The sequence below is a fragment of the Oncorhynchus clarkii genome, chromosome 7 (genome assembly GCF_045791955.1).
Source record: "Oncorhynchus clarkii lewisi isolate Uvic-CL-2024 chromosome 7, UVic_Ocla_1.0, whole genome shotgun sequence".
NCBI classification, from domain to species: domain Eukaryota; kingdom Metazoa; phylum Chordata; class Actinopteri; order Salmoniformes; family Salmonidae; genus Oncorhynchus; species Oncorhynchus clarkii.
The window spans coordinates 72,271,505-72,285,008 of NC_092153.1; the positions used below are offsets into that span (position 1 = coordinate 72,271,505).

Consider the following 13,504-nt stretch of genomic DNA (forward strand, 5'->3'; position numbering starts at 1 on the left):
CCCTACCACCTCGATCCGCATCATACCACCTAATCACCCCCCTACCACCTCCACCTGCATCATACCACCTAATCACCCTCCCTACAACCCCCACATGTATCATACCAACTAAACACCACCCCCACACGCATCATACCACCTAATCACCCCCTACCACTTCCACACGCATCATACCACCTAATCACCCCCCTACCACCTCCACCCGCATCATACCACTTAATCACCCCCCCCACCTGCATCATACCAACTAAACACCCCCCCCCCCCACCACCTCCACCTGCATCATACCACCTAATCACCCCCTACCACCTCCACCCGCATCATACCACCTAATCACCCCCTACCACCTCCACCTGCATCATACCAACTAAACACCCCCCCTACCACCTCCAGCTGCATCATACCAACTAAACACCCCCCCCCTACCACATCCAGCTGCATCATACCACCTAATAGCCCCCCTACCACCTCCACCCGCATTATACCACCTAATCACCCCCCTACCACCTCCACCCGCATCATACCAACTAAACACCCCCCCCCCCCTACCACCTCCACCTGCATCATACCACCTAATCACCCCCTACCACCTCCACCCGCATCATACCAACTAAACACCCCCCCTACCACCTCCAGCTGCATCATACCACCTAATAGCCCCCCTACCACCTCCACCCGCATTATACCACCTAATCACCCCCCTACCACCTCCACCCGCATCATACCACCTAATCACCCCCCTACCACCTCACCCGCATCATACCACCTAATCACCCCCCTACCACCTCCACCCGCATCATACCACATAATCACCCCCCTACCACCTCACCCGCATCATACCACCTAATCACCCCCCTACCACCCCCACACGCATCATGCCACCTAATCACCCCCCTACCACCTCCACCTGCATCATACCACCTAATCACCCCTATACCATCTCCACATCATACCAACTAATCACCCCCCTATCACCTCCACCTGCATCATACCACCTAATAACCCCCCTACCACCTCCACCTGCATCATACCACCTAATCACCCTCCCTACAACCCCCACATGCATCATACCAACTAAACACCACCCCCACACGCATCATACCACCTAATCACCCCCTACCACTTCCACACGCATCATACCACCTAATCACTCCCCTACCACCTCGATCCGCATCATACCACCTAATCACCCCCCTACCACCTCCACCCGCATCATACCACCTAATCACCCCCTACCACCCCCACACGCATCATACCACCTAATCACCCCCCTACCACCTCCACCATACCACCTAATCACCCCCCTACCACCTCCACCATACCACCTAATCACCCCCCTACCACCTCCACCATACCACCTAATCACCCCCCTACCACCTCCACCCGCATCATACCACCTAATCACCCCCTACCACCCCCACACGCATCATACCACCTAATCACCCCCTACCACCTCCACCTCCACCATACCACCTAATCACCCCCTACCACCTCCACCATACCACCTAATCACCCCCCTACCACCTCCACCATACCACCTAATCACCCCCCTTCCACCCCACACGCATCATACCACCTAATCACCCCCCTACCACATCCACCATACCACATAATCACCCCCCTACCACCTCCACCCGCATCATACCACCTAATCACCCCCTACCACCTCCACCTCCACCATACCACCTAATCACCCCCCTACCACCTCCACCCGCATCAAACCACCTAATCACCCCCCTACCACCTCCACCATACCACCTAATCACCCCCCTTCCACCCCACACGCATCATACCACCTAATCACCCCCCCACCACCTCCACCTGCATCATACCACCTAATCACCCCCCTTCCACCCCACATGCATCATACCACCTAATCACCCCCTACCACCTCCACCCGCAACATGCCACTTAATCACCATCTACCACCCCACATGCATCATACCAACAAATCACCACCCCCACACGCATCATACCACCTAATCACCCCCTACCACTTCCACCCGCATCATACCACCTATCACCCCCCCTACCACTTCCACCTGCATCATACCAACTAAACACCCCCCCCCCTCCACCCGCATCATACCACCTAATCACCCCCTACCACCCCACACGCGTCATACCACCTAATCACCCCCCTACCACCTCCACCCGCATCATACCACCTAATCACCCCCTACCACCTCCACAAGCATCATATCACCTAATCACCCCCCCCACCACCTCCACACCCATCATACCACCGAATCACCCCTCCTACCACCTCCACATCATACCAACTAATCACCATCCCCAAATGCATCATACCACCTAATCACCCCCCTACCACCCCCACACGCATCATACCACCTAATCACCCCCCCACCCCCTCCACACACATCATACCAACTAATCCCCCACTATATATTCACACATACACACAGTCACAAAGAGCTCTCCCTCACACACTCACACACACATTTTACTATCCTTATGGGGACAAAACAATTGATTCCCATTCAAAATCATATTTTTCCTAACCCCAAAACCTAACCTTTAAACCAGGGGTGTCAAATTCATTCCATGGTTGGCCTAGTGTCTGCGAGTTCTGTTTTTTTCCCTTAAATTAAGACCTACACAACCAGGTGATGGGAGTTCTTTACTAATTAGACACCTTAATTCATCATTCAAGTACAAGGGAGGAGCGAAAGTCCGAAGACACTCAGCCCTCTGTGGAATGAGTTTGACATGTGCCTTAACATAACCCTAACCTTAACCCTAAAATAGCCTTTTTCCTTGTGGGGACCAGCCAAATGTCCCCCCTTGTCCGAATTCTCTGTGTTTTACTATCCTTGTAAGGACTTCTGGTACACACACACACACACACACACACACACACACACACACACACACACACACACACACACACACACACACACACACACACACACACACACACACACACACGAGAGAGCGTAAAGCCAGGCCACATTCTGTGACGTGATGCAGCTCTGCCATTACCATACTTGAGACATCAGAGCAGAGCATGTCTTGTACCCCGACATGCATTTTTAAAGGAGGGGCTTAAACCGCAGAAACAGTCATAAACTGTCCTCTTTGAGATTGAGGCCCATGCATGTGTAAAGGGAGGTGCCTTCTACCAAGCCCCTTCACATTGGTCTGGGAAGCCCCTTTTAGTGTTCACTTCACATAGGGAGGGGGGAAGTGAGAGGGGAGGTGGGGAGGGAGGAGAGAGGCCGATTACGGCGGCTTTCCTACCCCAGCCTGTGCACTGGGCAGCAGGGGTGGGAAGTACCTTCTGCTCGGGTGGCGAGTGGGCCACGGCAGGGGGCTGCCAGTCGCTGGACTTCAGGTGGTAGAGCTCATCAAACTTGAGGCTGATGTCCTCGATGGAGAGCTGCAGCAGGTCCCAGAAGCCTGCCAGGTCCTGGGCTGTGGTCTTCAGGTTGGCGTTCACATTCTGAAGGGAGGGAGAAAGGAGAAAATGGGGGAGAAAGAGAGGTGTGGGAAAGTGGACGAAAATAAAGAAATAGTGAAGAGAGAGGATGTAAGAAGGGCAGAAAGGGAGAAAAGGAGAGAGGCATGAAGAGGAGATTGAAAAGAGGAGATTTAAATGAATTCAGTGTTGCTTTGTCCACTTTTGACACTAGAGGGAGCTGTCTTACAACACAATGACAGGAGACCTCGTCAAACTGAATAGTTTAATTCCATCTGACTATTCTGGGTAAATATTGTGTATGTTGGAAGGTGTCGATGTTGATGCTACTGTATTATCGTTTAATGTATGCCTGTCAAAAACTTATACTGATTTTTTTCCCTATGAAGAAAAAAACTACATTTTTTTAAAAGGTGGACTGACCACTTCACATAAACCGTAAACCTCATCTCCTTTTAAAGTATGTAAAATAAGTCAGTCAGAGCAGATGGATGGGATGACGGTCACACTTCGACTTCCTCTCTAGCATTCCCCATAGTGAGATAACGCTCTAATTTCCTTCAGAGAACCAGAGCCACATACGGAAACCCATAGTTTTTCTTCCCACCTGACTCACTCATTCTGTTACTAATGCTCTTTGTTATGGTTGGGTCTGCTTGTGTTTCTTGCCCACACAGCATCTTTGCAGCTGCAACTAGACTGGGGTTTGAGCCCTTATCCAGAGCCTTCTGACTCAACTCTCCGCCAAGTTTTTATCATGCTAATTCTGCATTCTGGATCTTCAAATAGGAGAACACACAGAACAAAACACACAACAAAAGATGGTAGCGCTAGCATGCAAAGAGTGACTTTCTGTGTAATGATATGAAAAGCATCCATAGGAAATTGTCCATAAACACAAAATATTTGTTTTTTTACATGTAGGAAAAACATTATTCTGGATGTCAAACTCTTTTTGCAATTGTACAATGGTTCAACTTATTTTGGATCAAGGTGCCCTTTCATTGAATTTTATCAGGATACCACATCATTTCACAATTAATCGCTAACCAAAAAGGTTCACTGCACAACGATTAATACAAAACATGAGTTCAATAATATAGCTGCATTAAAATAGACTCCTATTATAACCGACTCAATCAACACAATCAGTAGCCTTTGCTACTCTGATACTTACACTGAGCTTCATGACGAGATTATCATTATTCATTAAAACTGCATTAACAACCACAGATTGTCGGTCCTCTGTCTGAATAACTGCTGGTCTCTCTTTCATTTGAGAGAACATAATACATTCCGAATATGATGACAGTGAATTTCCACTGAGAATAGCTAACAGTCAGAGAATGCTACCAACAAAATGCAGGCGTTTGCAGACCGTCAACCTGAGGTTAGTCTTATCCTAATAATTGGGGATGTCAGTCTGAGTACCCTGTACTGAGATCACTAGAGTGACGTGATACAAAGAGACATGTCTACACAGCATCACATTAGTGTAAACCAAGACTGTTCCACGGGCAGGCCTGGTTGTAGCAAGATATGTTCAAGTCGTGTCTGCGACAATTTTAGCATTTTAGCTAACCCTAAACATTCTCCTAACTTGCCACGTTAATTCTCCTAACCTGATACGAAAAGTTATTTATCTTAGTCAAAACCTGCCCTGAGAACGATACAGCCATGTCCACCCCTTACGATAGTTTAACCACTCAGGTCTGAAAAAAGTCCCATCAATCACTTCTCCATTGACCTTACTGTCTGTTAGCATTCAGCTTGTCACTTAGCTAGCCAAATTTAAGCTCTGTGTCTTTCCATTTGGCATGTGTTTGTCTAGTGATGTGATGAAGTGTGCCCAGGGACTGTGGTCGAAAATTAGCAGGCCTGGCTAAAACTAGCACTTTTTCAGAAATGTTGATCAATGTGCACTGTCCATGTAAAAATAAACTTAACAAAGTAAAGTAAACAAGGGTGTGGGATGGATGATGATCTGGTAAAGTAAGTGTGTGGGGTTGATGATCTGGTAATGTAAGTGTGTGGGGTTGATTATCTGGTCAAGTAAGTGTGTGGGGTTGATTATCTGGTCAAGTAAGTGTGTGGGGTTGATTATCTGGTCAAGTAAGTGTGTGGGGTTGATTATCTGGTCAAGTAAGTGTGTGGGGTTGATTATCTGGTAATGTAAGTGTGTGGGGTTGATGATCTGGTAATGTAAGTGTGTGGGGTTGATGATCTGGTAATGTAAGTGTGTGGGGATGATGATCTGGTAATGTAAGTGTGTGGGGTTGATTATCTGGTCAAGTAAGTGTGTGGGGTTGATTATCTGGTAATGTAAGTGTGTGGGGTTGATTATCTGGTCAAGTAAGTGTGTGGGGTTGATGATCTGGTAATGTAAGTGTGTGGGGTTGATTATCTGGTCAAGTAAGTGTGTGGGGTAGATTATCTGGTAATGTAAGGGGTTTTGTGGTCATGTACAGTGCATTCGGAAAGCATTTAAGATTTTGTAAACGTTACAGCCTTATTATAAAACGTGTTAAAAAAAACCCCTCAACATAATGACAAAGCAAAAACAGGTTTTTAGACATTTTTGCCATTGTATTAAAGTAAAAAACTGAAATATGACCTTTACATAAGTATTCAGAACCTTTACTCAGTACTTTGTTGAAGCAGTTTCTCCATAGAAAATCTTTGGAGGGAGTTGAAAGTCTGTGTTGCCCAGCAACAGCCCCAAAACATCACTGCTCTAGAGGAGATCTGCATGGAGGAATGGGCCAAAATACCAGCAACAGTGTGTGAAAACCTTGTGAAGACTTACAGAAATGTTTGACCTCTGTTATATACCCTTTGTTGGCAATGACAAAGTATTGAGATAAACTTTTGTTATTGACCAAATACTTATTTTCCACCATCATTTGCAAATAAATTCATAAAAAATCCTACAATGTGATTTTCTGGATTTTTTTTCTCATTTTGTCTGTCATAGTTGAACTGTACCTATGATGAAAATTACAGGCCTCTCTCATCTTTTTAAGTGGGAGAACTTGCACAATTGGTGCCTGACTAAATACTGTTTTGCCCCACTGTATATGTTTTTGCTCTTTATTCTTTGTTATAGAGCCAAAAATATTGGAGATGTGGTTTATCCATACATCTCTGTTTTGGATAGATAATTCTTTGTGTTGTTGTTTGTTTAGTGTTTTCCAATTTTCCCAGAAGTGGTTAGAGTTTATGGATTCTTCAATTACATTAAGCTGATTTCTGACGTGCTGTTCCTTCTTTTTCCGTAGTGTATTTCTGTATTGTTTTAGTGATTCACCATAGTGAAGGCGTAGACTCACTATGTTTTTGGTTGGACAGGTTTCTCAATTTCTTAGATTTTTGCATTCTTCATCAAACCATTTGTAATTGTTGTTAATTTTCTTCGGTTTTCTATTTGAGATTTTTAGATTTGATAGGGAAGCTGAGAGGTCAAATATACTGTTAAGATTTTCTACTGTCAAGTTTACACCTTCACTATTGCAGTGGAACGTTTTACCCGTGGAACGTTTTAGTCTCCCAGTCCCTGTCGCAGAAAAACATCCCCCACAGCATGATGCTGCCACCACCACGCTTCACTGTAGGGATGGTGCCAGGTTTCCTCCAGACGTGACGCTTGGCATTCAGGCCAAATAGTTAAATATTGGTTTCATCAGATTAGAGAATCTTGTTTCTCATGGTCTGAGTCCATTAGGTGCCTTAAGGCAAACTCCAAGCGGGCTGTCATGTGCCTTTTACTGAGGAGTGGCTGCCGTCTGTCCACTCTACCATAAAGGACTGGCTGGTTGTCCTTCTGGAAGGTTCTCCTATCTCCACAGAGAAACTCTGTCAGAGTGACCATCGGGTTCTTGGTCACCTTCCTGACCAAGGCCATTCTCCCCCAATTGCTCAGTTTGGCCGGGCGGCCAGCTCCAGGAAGAGTCTTGATGGTTCAAAACCTCTTCCATTTAAGAACGATAGAGGCCACCGTGTTCTTGGGGACCTTCAATGCTGCAGAAATGTTTTGGTACCCTTCCCCAGATATGTGCCTAAACACAATCCTGCCTTGGAGCTCTACGGACAATTTCTTCCACCTCATGGCTTGGTTTTTGCTCTGACATGCACTGTCAACTGTGGGACTTTATATAGACAAGTGTGTGCCTTTCCAAATCATGTCCAATCAATTGAATTTACCACAGGTGGACTCCAATCAAGTTGAAGAAACATCTCAAGGATGATCAATTGAAACAGGATGCACCTGAGCTCAATTTTGAGTCTCATAGCAAAGGGTCTGAATACTTATATAAATAAGTATACATTTATAAATAAGGTATTTGTTTTTTATTTGTAATACATTTGCAAAACATTCTAAAAACCTGTTTTTGCTTTTTAATTATGGGGTATTGTTGTAGATTGATGAGGAAAAAAGTTGATTTAATCAGGGGTGGTGGGGAGGGGGGGGGGGGTCTGAATACTTTCTGTATGCTCCGTTAGTATGTGGGGTTGATTATCTGGTAATATAAGCGGTTTTCAGGTAATGTAAGTATGTGGGGTTGATTATCTGGTAATGTAAGTGTGTTGGGTTGTGTTAACTTTTGTTTAGTCTGGTTATTTGATGTGTGTGTAGAGTATGGAATAGTATAGTTTTGTCTGGTGATGTCGTGGTGGGGTAGTATTGTTTTGTCTGGATATGTGATGGTGTAGTATTGTTTGTCTGGTGATGTGATGGTGTAATTGTGTTGTGGTGGTGTAGTATTGTTTTGTCTGGTTATGTGATGGTGTAATGGTGTTGTGGTGGGGTAGTATTGTTTTGTCTGGTTATATGATGGTGTAGTACTGTTTTGTCTGGTGATGTGATGGTATAATGGTGTTGTGGTGGGGTAGTATTGTTTTGTCTGGTTATGTGATGGTGTAGTATTGTTGTGGTGGGGTAGTATTGTTTTGTCTGGTTATATGATGGTGTAGTACTGTTTTGTCTGGTTATGTGATGGTGTAATGGTGTTGTGGTGGGGTAGTATTGTTTTGTCTGGTTATATGATGGTGTAGTATTGTTTTGTCTGGTGATGTGATGGTATAATGGTTTTGTGGTGGGGTAGTATTGTTTTGTCTGGTTATATGATGGTGTAGTATTGTTTTGTCTGGTGATGTGATGGTATAATGGTGTTGTGGTGGGGTAGTATTGTTTTGTCTGGTTATGTGATGGTGTAGTATTGTTGTGGTGGGGTAGTATTGTTTTGTCTGGTTATATGATGGTGTAGTATTGTTTTGTCTGGTGATGTGATGGTATAATGGTGTTGTGGTGGGGTAGTATTGTTTTGTCTGGTTATATGATGGTGTAGTATTGTTGTGGTGGGGTAGTATTGTTTTGTCTGGTTATGTGAGGGTGTAGTACTGTTTTGTCTGGTGATGTGATGGTATAATGGTGTTGTGGTGGGGTAGTATTGTTTTGTCTGGTGATGTGTTGGTGTTGTGGTAGTGTTGTTTTGTTTTGTCTGGTGATGGTGTTGTATTGTTTTTTTCTGGTGATGTGACGGTGTTGTGGTAGTGTTGTTTTGTCTGGTGATGGTGTTGTATTGTTTTGTCTGGTGATGTGTGTATGGGCGAGTTGTAACATGGAGAGTTGATACTTACCAAGTTTTGTTCACACAGTCCTCTGAACTGCTCAAATTTCTTGGTCATGAGGAGCTGAGCACTGCCCACTGCACTGCGGACTTTCCCCAACACTGCAGATAACAAGAATACATACAGATTGAGTCATACTGACACACACGTGCACAGACAGACAGATAGACACAGGTAGACAGGCAGGTACAGACAGGCAGGCAGGCAGACACAGACAGACAGTTAGGTAGTCAGGCAGACACTCACACACACACACAGTTTGTTGGGGCATTGGGAATGCAAAACCAATAAACAGAGTGTGTCAAGGAGTGTCTCTCATTGCTCCATTTAGGTACAAAACTCGAACCTAATGCTAATAAACTTTCCCCCCTAGCAACTGATGTGTATCAGGTCTTCCTATACATTCATTTCAGTACATTCTCAAAAACAAGACTGTTCTGCCTCGTACTAAGAGTCGAGGACTTTTTTGAGCACGGACACCACGCCTAAAGGTCACTCGTCCCAAGAAAGTATGGGTTTAGAACACTACCATCATAAGAGAGGAGATGTGGTTGTCTCTACACACTTCCCTCTATCTGTACAACTAAATTGACAGCTAGACTGCACACAAGGACATTTGTGAAAAGGATGTGTCACAGGGAGACAAGATGATTTGTGAGGGAGAAAAATGTCAGCCTGTTCAAACAGAAACATCACAATAACACAGCAAACCATCCCAGCAACGTTCCCAAAACAAACCCAAGCAAATGTGGGGTGTCTAAACGACTACATGGGGAGCACCCAAGAGGATTACAGTGTAATGGGCAGTGTTATCCTCTTTAAAGGTAGCACTCTAAGCCTACATAGCTACTAGAGCAATACCTGTGTCGCAATATTTTTTCCATGGCAAAAATGAAAACACGACGCAGAGTCAATTGGTCCTATAAAAACCTGCTGTATGTAAAATATAGTGTGCTATAGCATGGAAAATAAATAAATCTGACTCTGGATGACAACATAATGATGTTTTTTCCAACATTAGGGCTATTTTTCTAAAGAAGTGAAATCCGCTTCCTGTTTGTTTCCTTGCCAATATAGTAACGAGCATTGTGATACTGGTATCGTCCCGGGCCTAATAGATACTTGAGTCTTCTTCATCCAGTATTTATGACTTTAGTCCCTGTTTTAATGATGGATCAAAAACAAACAATTTTTTAATTTTTTTAAATAGGACCACTGGATGATGAGGTTATGACAATGAGATTAGGGGGCCATCAGAACCAGATGTTTCTATGGTCCTACAACAAATCAGATTCACTGAGATTAGGGGGCCAGCAGAACCCGGTGTTTCTATGGTCCGGCACTAATCAGATTCAATGAGATTAGGGGGCCAGCAGAACCCGGTGTTTCTATGGTCCGGCACTAATCAGATTCAATGAGATTAGGGGGCCAGCAGTACCAGGTGTTTCTATAGTCCTGCAATAAATCAGATTCTTTGAGATTAGGGGGCCAGCAGTACCAGGTGTTTCTATAGTCCTGCAATAAATCAGATTCTTTGAGATTAGGGGGCCAGCAGTACCAGGTGTTTCTATAGTCCTGCAATAAATCAGATTCTTTGAGATTAGGGGGCCAGCAGTACCAGGTGTTTCTATAGTCCTGCAATAAATCAGATTCTTTGAGATTAGGGGGCCAGCAGTACCAGGTGTTTCTATAGTCCTGCAATAAATCAGATTCTTTGAGATTAGGGGACCAGCAGTACCAGGTGTTTCTATAGTCCTGCAATAAATCAGATTCTTTGAGATTAGGGGGCCAGCAGTACCAGGCGTTTCTATAGTCCTGCAATAAATCAGATTCTTTGAGATTAGGGGGCCAGCAGAACCAGGTGTTTCTATGGTCCAGCACTAATCAGATTCAATGTCAACTCTATCGTGCCAACAGTGAGAGAAATGAATGCGCAAGCACACACACTGCAAATGGCAGATACATACACTGACACAAAATTACCCTTTGCTTTTTTCTTAGTTTGGTCAAGATATTCTGATATAGCGTGCATGCTTGACTGAGATTTTGTGTGAGGACTGTTCAGTGTGTCTGTCTATGTGTGTCATTTCAGCCTGATGTTGAGATACTTATCTAATCTGGATCTGTAATCAGGTCCAGAGTACATTAGTGTAATTATGGAATTAGAGGCCTGTCTGTGTGTTAACTCCAGCTATTACCGCCTTATCCACTGCAGAGTGTCGGTGTGTGTGTGTGTGTTGTGGTTGAACCCTCGCTAGGCTTTAAGCCCTTGGGTCAGGTCAGATCAGGTCATCAGGTCAGAACACTTTGTAGATCAATTCACTGACATGATGTGGATGGTGGGGCTATATACTAAAGTGTGTCTTACCCTCCTCTGAGAGCTGGTTGTCTTTGGTCTCCTGCTCCATCTGCTGGCACCAGCCCTCCATGCGGCCCGTCTCTGCCTGCAGCAACTTGAGGAACCAATGGCCGTCCCGCCGGCATGCAGGGCCTGGAGGGGGCACCGCGTTAGGGTTCCCACTGCCCCCATTCTCATTCCCACTCTCCAGCCAGGGGTCCGGAGGGGGTAGGAACGAGGGGTCCAGGGCCGGATCCAGGCTCTCGGCGAAGGAGTCGGAGGAGGAACGTGTGGTGGAGCGGTTGAGGAACTGCCGTAGCGGAGGTGGAGACGTACTGGTGTCAGCGGTGGGATTTGATCCGTTGCCTTGGCTGAACTGGCCGCCGCTCGGGGGAGAGTCCATGGATTGGCAGGCGTTGTTGACCATGCTCTTCTTCTCGGGGGCGGGCTTGGCGTGGGAGATGACAGGGAGGTCCTGTGTGTCTGAGTCTGTCTCCTGCTTGGAAGTCATGTTACTGGAGCGACTGAGCCTGAAAAAACACACAGAAGTGACATAGGAAAACGTGGTCAATGCTCAATCAATAACAATGGTGAAAATAGACATTGCATCTCTATTAATGTTGTCAAGGCAATGCGATATATAGTATTGGTAAACTAATATGTATAAGTAAACTTCATGAACCAGAATGTGCCTGCAACCTAACACCAATTCCAAACTAAAGCCAACCAAAGTCAAACCAACCCTGATTGCTTCTGTATGTGAAAAAAACATCACATTTGTTATTCTTGTGTGTAAAAACAAACACCAGGGGAAAACATATGACAAAGCCTTTTCCTGCTACAAAACAAACCAACCAATGTTCTCAATGCTAGACACTTCATCCTGGACTGATCAATATAGGAATAACACACAGAACCTAGACTAGACCATAGAGATGGATACAGGGCATACCACACAGTTAACTACTTTAAAAAATGTAGTTGCACATGGTATCACAGTCTTTTGTGGCAAGTTCAACCTCTATCCATCTCGATGACTCATTACATGTATGGGAAAAGAACTTGGCTGGGGAACAGGCACACAAACCCTGACCATCATCTGACCATGACTACGATCCTGCCTTCCCATTCAAGTGATAGAACAGAAAACATCAAACAAGGGGAAGATGTAAATCTGTGAAAAGAAGTCTGAATATTCATGTTTAATAGGATAATAATAAACAATAATAATAATAATAATAGTGAATAAGGGACATACAGTTTATTCAGAAAGTATTCAAACCCCTTGACTTATTTTTTTATTTTTTTATTTACAGCCTTATTCTAAAATAGATTAAATTGTTTTTCCCCCTCATCAATCTACACACAATACCCTAAAATGACAAAGCAAAAACAGGTTTTTAGAATTTATTGCAAATGTGCCAAATCTCTTAAACTGAAATATCAAATGTACAGTGCCTTGTGAAAGTATTCGGCCCCCTTGAACTTTGCGACCTTTTGCCACATTTCAGGCTTCAAACATAAAGATATAAAACTGTATTTTTTTGTGAAGAATCAACAACAAGTGGGACACAATCATGAAGTGGAACGACATTTATTGGATATTTCAAACTTTTTTAACAAATCAAAAACTGAAAAATTGGGCGTGCAAAATTATTCAGCCCCCTTAAGTTAATACTTTGTAGCGCCACCTTTTGCTGCGATTACAGCTGTAAGTCGCTTGGGGTATGTCTCTATCAGTTTTGCACATCGAGAGACTGACATTTTTTCCCATTCCTCCTTGCAAAACAGCTCGAGCTCAGTGAGGTTGGATGGAGAGCATTTGTGAACAGCAGTTTTCAGTTCTTTCCACAGATTCTCGATTGGATTCAGGTCTGGACTTTGACTTGGCCATTCTAACACCTGGATATGTTTATTTTTGAACCATTCCATTGTAGATTTTGCTTTATGTTTTGGATCATTGTCTTGTTGGAAGACAAATCTCCGTCCCAGTCTCAGGTCTTTTGCAGACTCCATCAGGTTTTCTTCCAGAATGGTCCTGTATTTGGCTCCATCCATCTTCCCATCAATTTTAACCATCTTCCCTGTCCCTGCTGAAG

General features: G+C 44.5%; 1 protein-coding gene across 1 annotated transcript in view; it reads right to left on the reverse strand.

Annotated features, from left to right (window-relative positions):
• LOC139414441 (disks large-associated protein 4-like) overlaps positions 1-13,504 on the reverse strand; it is a 63,746-nt gene that overhangs the window by 6,419 nt on the left and 43,823 nt on the right. The window contains exons 8-10 of the mRNA XM_071162356.1: positions 11,436-11,935; positions 9,077-9,168; positions 3,299-3,463 (exon numbers count right to left, since the gene is read on the reverse strand). Of these exons, the coding sequence (XP_071018457.1) occupies positions 3,299-3,463; positions 9,077-9,168; positions 11,436-11,935 (757 nt within the window). The remainder of the gene's footprint in view (positions 1-3,298; positions 3,464-9,076; positions 9,169-11,435; positions 11,936-13,504) is intronic.